This window comes from Gekko japonicus, unplaced genomic scaffold (genome assembly GCF_001447785.1).
Source record: "Gekko japonicus isolate JY-2015 unplaced genomic scaffold, Gekko_japonicus_V1.1 scaffold2144, whole genome shotgun sequence".
Classification (NCBI taxonomy): domain Eukaryota; kingdom Metazoa; phylum Chordata; class Lepidosauria; order Squamata; family Gekkonidae; genus Gekko; species Gekko japonicus.
In genome coordinates, this window is record NW_015166485.1 from 227,681 (window position 1) to 235,583 (window position 7,903).

The following is a 7,903-nucleotide window of genomic DNA, read 5'->3' on the forward strand; positions in this document are numbered from 1 at the left end:
TCCCTACAGCCCAGTTCTCAGCTGGTGGCCAGAAGGTCCACTGGTCCTCGTTCTCCCTCTGCTGCCCTGTCGCTTGGGATCACTGGCACTGCTTTGTTTCCTTATGGTACTGCACACGGGGCTGAGACTGGGGAGCGGGCTGTCGTCTAGAGCCACGGGCACCCGGGCTAGATAATAGGGGGAGGATGGGGTTCCAGCCTCCCACCACTTGGCCCTGGCCTGCAGAATCTTCCGCACTCAGTGATGGGAGTTGGAATTGGAACACTTGGAATTCACTGCCACAGGAGGTGGTGGCGGCTACAAGCATGGACGGCTTCAAAAGGGAATTAGATAAGCATATGGAGCAGAAGTCCATCAGTGGCTATTAGCCACAAGGTATAGCACCACTTCGCCCTGGCCTGCAGAATCTTCCGCGCTTAGTGACGGGAGTCCTCTGAGTCCTGGCCATCCCACAGACGGCTCTTAATATAGCCTCTCCTAGTCCTCCATCCCCTCCAGTGGCATTTTGACTCCTTACCCACACAGGCCTCGTGCGTGTCCTTCACGATGGAGACGAAAGCCGAGGTCTGTTCCCGGTTGAACCCCTGCTGCCGGCAGAACTGGATGGAGTAGAAGTACAGATCCAGCAAGATGGCGGAGCGTGGGTTGGATTGGAAATCCTGCAGGCTGAGCAGCTCGGAGAGGAGACTGGCCGAGAGGAAGGAACAGGGAAGGAATCGTTACGGGCGTGTGCTGCTTTTAATGCAGAATTCTTCCAGCCTCCCCTTTCCTGGTCCTCTTACTGATGAGAGTCTGCCATAGTTTTGCACAATCTACTGCAATGGCTGTACACAGCTGAAATCACTGAAAACAGCAGGGATTACTGACTTTTGGTTTTACTACTGGTCAGATGGTTGAAGTCTCTCTAAACCCGTGTGCACTGAATATTATTGGTAGCTTCATTCACAGTACCTAGCGCTCCATGCAGCTATGACAGTGATGTTGGTTAACAGTGTTCAAGATTGCATGACAGCTCTCTCCCTACTTGGGGTCTTTTTATTGTCCTCTACAGCCTGTTCCTACCACAGTAATAGAAAAGTCCGTCCTACTTGAGCTTAAAAAAGTAAAGGTAAAGGTTTCCCTTGCTCGAAAGCCAGTCGAGTCCGACTCTAGGGTTGCGGTGCTCATCTCCGTTTCCAAGCCGAAGAGCCAGCGCTGTCCGAAGACGTTTCCGTGGTCATGTGGCCGGCATGACTAAACACAAAGGCGCACGGAACGCTGTTACCTTCCCACTGAAGTGGTACCTATTTATCTACTTGCAATGTCTTGCTTTCGAACTGCTAGGTTGGCAGGAGCTGGAACTAGAGACGGGAGCTCACTCCGTCTTGCAGCACCCTGGGTCTCGAACTGCTGAACTACTGACCTTCCACAGCCTGCAGTTCAGCGTCTTAACCACTTGAGCCACCACAGCTCCTTGAACTTACTTCCAAGTAAATCTGCAGAGGGCTGCCGGTGAGCACTGCATGTGGATAAAATGGCTATCGAGTGCAGATGTGTGTTTTGAAGGGCTGTAGCCATTGTGATCTGTTGTACCCAGCTCCTTGGAGTAAAGACAGGGTGCCAGCTTTGGGTTGGGAAACACCTGGAGGTTTTGGGGGGGTAGAGCCTGGGGAGGGTGGGGTTTGGGGAAGAGAGGGACCTCAGCAGGGTATAACGCCAAAGTCTACTTTCCAAAGCAGCCATTTTCTCCAAGGGACCTGATCTCTGTTGTCTGGAGATCAACTGTCCTAGGAGATCTCCAGGTGCTGCCTGGAGACTGGAAATCCTAGGCGAAGACGTTTGTCCGGTTCCCAACTAGATGCGATTCTGGAAGCCCCACAAATGGAGTCCCGAGCAGTTTCCCTGTCTAGATAAGCAGGCGTGTAGGAGCTCCATTTGGATCAGGAGGACTGCAGCGTCAAGGGCAGAGGAGGTCCCGTCTTTCCCGCACGCCTTCTTCTCCAAATGAAATGGCTCCACGGAGTTCCTGCTTATCCTTGGGGAAACACACAACAAGTACTGATGGGGTCCCTGCACGATTCCATAGGGCTCGCCGTGTTCTCCTGGCGTGGCAAAAGCAAGCAGGGGTCTTGCAGCGTCTTGGAGGCTCGCTGCATTTTCCTTCCAGCCTGAGCTTTTGAGCCCCGACCGGGATGGCCCAGCAGCCTCATCAGATCTGGGGAGCTAAGCAGGCTCAGCCCTGGCCAGCACCATCCGATGGGAGGCCACCGAGGGAGCCAGAGGCAGGCAATGGCACACCCCACCCCCTCTCCACGTCTTCTGCCTTGAAACCCGATGGGCTGCCCTCAGCTGGCCATGCAATTTGACGGCACTTCCCCACCACGAGCTTGGGAAGACTAGAGCCCGCTGCTTCAGATGCGACACGCGCATCTCCACTCTGCATTCATTTCTGTGTAGGAGGTTGGCGGGGGACCCCCCTTGCAGGCTCAAGGGGTAAGGGAATGCAGGAAGCAGAGTCTAGGGCTACCAGATAAAATTCAAATCCGATTTCAAAAAACACAGACCATTCCCTGCCTTAATGAAGCTGGTTAGCGCCTGTAACGGTGGCAATATTTACCCCACGGGGGCAAACGGCAGCTCAACGAGTGATGCCGCGGGGGGAAAGGTGAGGAGGGGACCCTGAGCCCCCTCCCCTTTGTGCTATTAACCCAGTCTAAACTAAACCCCTGTGTACCTGCGATCGAAGGGGGGAAATGGCTGGGACGTCCATTCACAGAACTCTTGGTGCTGCCCCGGTTTAGATCCAAGATTAAAAAGAGTGCCAATAAGTCTGTGCTACGCAGCAGAGTTTGTGATATTTGAAGAACCACCTCTGCCCACCCGAACCTACCTGAGCCTCGAGGGCTTCTGATGGCCACTTTAGCTGAGGTGAGATCCTACAGCGCCTGGGACGGGGCTGTCTCAACTGCAGCGCCTAGTCTTGGCAACTCCCTTCTCCGGGAACTGGGTCCAGCCCTTTCATTTCATCATTTCCCCCTGCGGGGCTATCAGAAGTTTTAATCCACAGGAAGTGATGTGATGTTCTGTTCTCACGTCATTAGTATTGCTGAAAGACTGGTCTTTAAATAAACCAGTGTTTATCACACTGCAAAGGATTTAATATCACGTATCATGCTACTGTAAAGCATGAGTAAGGGTCAAGGAAGTGGATGAGTCGCCTGGCCTTTCACTGGGTGTACAGGTTCCTTGGAAGACTGAATCTCACGCTCTCAAAAGGACTGTGTTGAGGAAAATAGGGATTCCTCAAGCACTGGATCCCTGCTCTGTGCTTGTGGGACCACCCAACCTGAAGAAGACACGCTTCCTGTGCCTGCCTCCGGGGATAAAGGCTGCTGTTGCTGCTTAAGACACCCGAATAGGACTCTGTATACACGGCTGAAGTTGTGACCTGACTAGAGTGTGAAAAATTAGTGCGCAAACCTGCATTTTGTATAGGGCTAGCAGGAGGTCAGCAGCGTTCCGTGCGCCTTGGTGTTTAGTCATGCCGGCCACATGACCACGGAAACGTCTTCGGACAGCGCTGGCTCTTCGGCTTTGAAACGGAGATGAGCACCGCAACCCTAGAGTCGGACTCGACTGGCTTTCGAGCAAGGGAACCTTTACCTTAGCAGGAAGTCACAGATTTTTCTGTATGCTATATTTCTCTGTTATGCACTGGGCTGTATATGAACAATTTCAGGTTTTGCATTTGTATGGACAAACACATGTATTGCGGTAGAAAATGCTGTCAAGTCGCAGCCAACTTATGCTGACCCCGCAGGGTTTCAACGCAAGAGATGTACAAAGGAGATTTGCCCCCATTGCCTGCCTCTGCATAGCAACCCTGGACTTCCTTGGTAGTCTCCCATCCAATAACTCACTAGTTTAGCTTATTACACACACACATTTTTGTATTTTTATATTTTTGGGAGGGGGGGGTTCCTGCTGTGAGAGCTATAACTCTATCACCTCTTCAGCTCATCGGTGCTTTGGGTCTTGTCAATGAGATCCATGGAGTGAACATCCAGATATTTCCTGCAAAAGAAGAAAAAGAAAAACAAGCAAGTATGAACAGGTTGCCAACCTTACCTAGACAGTTCCAGGTAGGCAGTCGTGTTGGTCTGAAGCAGCAGAACAAAGTTTGAGTCCAGTGGCACCTTTAAGACCAACAAAGTTTTATTCAAGGTTTCGTGTGCACGCACAGTTCTTTGTACCTGAAGATGTGTTTGTGTGTGCGTGCGCGCCTGAAACTCAAACTTTGTCCTACCTGTACAATGTTAACGTACACAGGCAGCCCCCTGAGTGTATCAGAGGCCCAACACCACCAAAAGGCAGGGGCTCCCTTTGCACAAACTAAACTGCATCTGTCTCTGGAGCGGGATTGGTACTTCCACCGGAAGGCAAAGGGATGCCACTTACCACATGCATATCTTTGCTTTGTGCTGCTGAGGCTGAAAGAAAGAGAAAAAATGTAATCAGTTTTCTCAGTATAGTAAACTTCAGGGATATTCTAAAGCCACCACATGTCTGAGGATGATCACTTCCAGGTCAGCCTGACAGGACCAGGCATTTCTCCAAGAAAAATGTTTGGATTGACAGGGCTCTTCCTCAGTTTGGTGTAGTGGTTAAGTGCGCGGACTCTAATCTGGGAGAACCGGGTTTGATTCCCCACTCCTCCACTTGCACCTGGCTGGATGACCTTGGGCAAGCCGTAGCTCTGATAAGAGCTGTCCTTGAAAAAGAGCAGTTTCTGTCAGAGCTCTCTCAGCCCCACCTACCTCACAGGGTGTCTGTTGTGGGGAGGGGAGGGGAAAGGAGTTTGTAAGCCGCTTTGAGACTCTGAGTGACAGGCGGGGTATAAATCCAATCTCCTCCTCCTCATGAATGAAATCTAGGCAGCCATATGCCCATTACATGTTCCTCATTCTCTGTGTATTTTCCAAGGAACTCAAGATGGTGATATGGAAGTTATCCCTTTTATCCTCACAATCACCCTGTGAGGTAGGATAGACTGAGAAAGATTTGCTGTAACTGCCCAGTGAGCTTTCATGACTGAACAACGAAATGAATCTGGTTCTCTCAGATTCTAGTCCAGATCTACTGCAACAGACACTTGAATTTTATTATTATAATATAATTCTAACTAAAGAAATTACATTTCCAGAGGCTAGCCATGTTAGACTGGTAAAACAAATCAAAAGGCTTATGGTATCATAAAGACTAACAGATAGACTGATTGTGCGACACAAGAAAAGTGCTAGTTTTTAAGGCACCCATAAGACTCCCCACCATGACCATTTTAACAAATTCTGGCCCCGGTCACACGGGCCGAATATCGCGGGGGGGAGGCGTGGCTAATTGCCCCGGAGGAGACTAACGCACGGCTGCCCAAGCACACGTCCCGGTCGAGGTCTCGTGGTTCGGGGGAAATTCCGATCAGACGGGTATCCTGCAGCGCGGCACAGAAGCCGCGCGGCGCGATCGCACTAGCAATCGCTTTTTGTGCACATGCGTTGTTGGGCGCTGTTGCGCAACCTGCGGAGACGAACAGCGGCGGGCACCGGATGCCATGTAAGTCCACCGGGAACACGATCAGACGCCCGCCCTTCTTGGCCCGCAGTTTCAGGAAACTAGTACCTCGTAGGTTCTAGTTTTTAACTCCGCACCTTTGGCGGGGAGCCACGGGTTCGCCACGGGAGCACTGCGCTTCCCAGATCTTGGAGTGAGATCGCACCTGGAAAATCCGCGGGACTCCCGTGCCTCTCCCGCGGCAACTTTGCTGTGTGACCGGGGCCTCTATTGATTTATTTAATTAATTAATTCATTAATTCATCTTTATCCCCAATGGGCATCCAAAACAGCGTACATCATTCTCATCACCTTCATTTTATTCTCACAGTGTCCCTCACATAGGTCGGGCTGAGAATGTGTGTGGCCCAAGGGCATGAGTGAAAATTTAAACCTGGGTCTCTCAGATACTGCTCTGACCCTCTTAACTACATGCCCGTTAGAATGCCAGAGGGAGCTGACAACAAAAGTCCGGATTCATGAAAGCAGGGCAGGGAACAGTCTGCATGCACTCTAAAGGCAGTGCAAAACCACCACACTAAAAGCGAGAATGTGTTTTATGTACAGAATGGTTCAAACATCAACTGTTCTTTATTACGGTATTCTGAAAAGAGACCCCCCCCCCCAAGTTAATATTATTGATAACCTCGCTTGTAGCCCATCTTTTTCACTGAGACTCAAGGAAGCCTACAAGAGATGATGAAAATAATTCAGTCCATCAAACAGCCTCTGGGATCACAGCAAAATCCCTGCCTATGTGTAATCCATTTTGTGAGAAAGGCATTCTATAAACCAGGTAAAACAAACAAATCAACATCTATACAGACCCTCTTATTAAGGCCAATCAAACTAACACCACATGGTGCTGGTCTTAATGGAACATATCATACGGATTTGGACTTTATTATTCGTAATGAAATTTTTCCACTCCAGCTAGTAGCCAAACCGCACTCAGTCTCCGAAGTCCCCTTCCACTCAGAGACTTTCTCAGCTGCGGCATTCAACAGGTGAAGCGGGGTTCGTGCCTCCGCAGCAGCACCTGTTGAATTTTGGCCTTCGACACGTTTGTCAAATCTGTATATTCATTAAAGCCCCGCCTCTTTCACCTGTTGGAGGGATTCGGGACCCATCGCTGATTGCCCAGGAGACCCGGACGGGAACAAGCACCCGTTGTCATGGCAACCCCGGCTTCAGCCAATCGGAATTCAATCTATATTTGCCGAATCAGAATGGGCAACGCAGAAAGGGGGTCGGGAAACGAGTAATGCGCACGCGCACTACTCAATATTGAAGCTTCTCTTTAGTAGTTGAGGGAGCAAGAGCGAACTACCAAAGAGATTGGGGGGGAAAAAGTGACATGCAGCGGAACTTTCCAGGAAAAAAGCTAAATTACGCTACCGGCTATAATCTCAGAGTGGTATCGTTCTAGGTCTTGCAAGCCTTATATATATTTAGCGGTGGAAAACGAGGTCACTTCTTCATCCGTCTCTACGCGGAGCTACCACGGGGACGCAGAGCGAACCAATCACAGAGCCTCAGCTAGCGGTGACCAATCACAAACGCCAACCATCTCGGTCTTTACCCCATCCTCGTCCAATCTATCCCGTCTTCCGCCCGAACGATTCGCAGGGGGATGAGCCCGCCCACGGTGTCGCTTTTGGCCAATAGAAAAGCACTGGCGGCCTCGTCTGGGTGCGGTTGCGCATGCGCCTTGGAGTGAGCTGGGGGCGAAGGGTCTGGTTAGCGCTGACGGCTGAGGGTGGGCCTGCGAATGGCTACTCGAGAGCATGCGCAGTAACTGCTCTGGTGTTTCTGGTTGGAGGCGTCGCATGGGGGGGAGGGGACGCCTGGGCAGGTGAGAGAGAGAGAGAGAGGGGAGCCCCTCCCTCGGTTGGTGGGCTTCCCTCTGTTACCCCCCCCTGCTGCCATTCTTAACAGTGCTTATGTTACTGCATCTATAGCTCTGCAATAAAAGTATCACCGTTCCTGAATGCGTGTACTTCGTTGTTGGCTGTGGGTTCTGACACCTAGGCCTGAACGTCACAGATAAGAGCTTGATCACTGGTCCTTTTTTCCAAGTCACAGCCACCTTATGGCAACTCCATAGGGTGTGCAAAGCAGGAAGTGTACAGAGGTGGTTTGGAATTTGCCTGCCTCTCTGTGGCAACCCTGGAATTCCCCAGTGATCTTCCATCCCAGTGCTACTCAGGGCCAGGGCTATTTTTGGGCAGGAACGCACAGGAACGGAGTTCCAGCTGGCTTCCAAGTTGGCCACACCCAGCAGGAACTCATTAGCATAACAGGCCACACCCAGCAG

General features: G+C 51.1%; 2 protein-coding genes across 3 annotated transcripts in view; one reads left to right on the forward strand and one right to left on the reverse strand.

The window, feature by feature from the left end:
- The window catches only part of CCDC189 (coiled-coil domain containing 189), a 10,051-nt gene extending 3,291 nt beyond the window's left edge, over positions 1-6,760 (reverse strand). For both annotated transcript variants that reach the window (XM_015412151.1, XM_015412150.1), the window contains exons 1-4: positions 6,693-6,760; positions 4,438-4,469; positions 3,988-4,053; positions 518-687 (exon numbers count right to left, since the gene is read on the reverse strand). In XM_015412151.1, the coding sequence (XP_015267637.1) occupies positions 518-687; positions 3,988-4,053; positions 4,438-4,469; positions 6,693-6,716 (292 nt within the window). In that variant the 5' untranslated portion in view covers positions 6,717-6,760. The remainder of the gene's footprint in view (positions 1-517; positions 688-3,987; positions 4,054-4,437; positions 4,470-6,692) is intronic.
- A 565-nt stretch (positions 6,761-7,325) lies between these two features.
- Positions 7,326-7,903, forward strand: part of RNF40 (ring finger protein 40, E3 ubiquitin protein ligase) — a 25,232-nt gene continuing 24,654 nt past the window's right edge. Inside the window, exon 1 of the mRNA XM_015412153.1 lies at positions 7,326-7,441. The gene's annotated coding sequence lies outside the window, so the exon portion shown is untranslated. The remainder of the gene's footprint in view (positions 7,442-7,903) is intronic.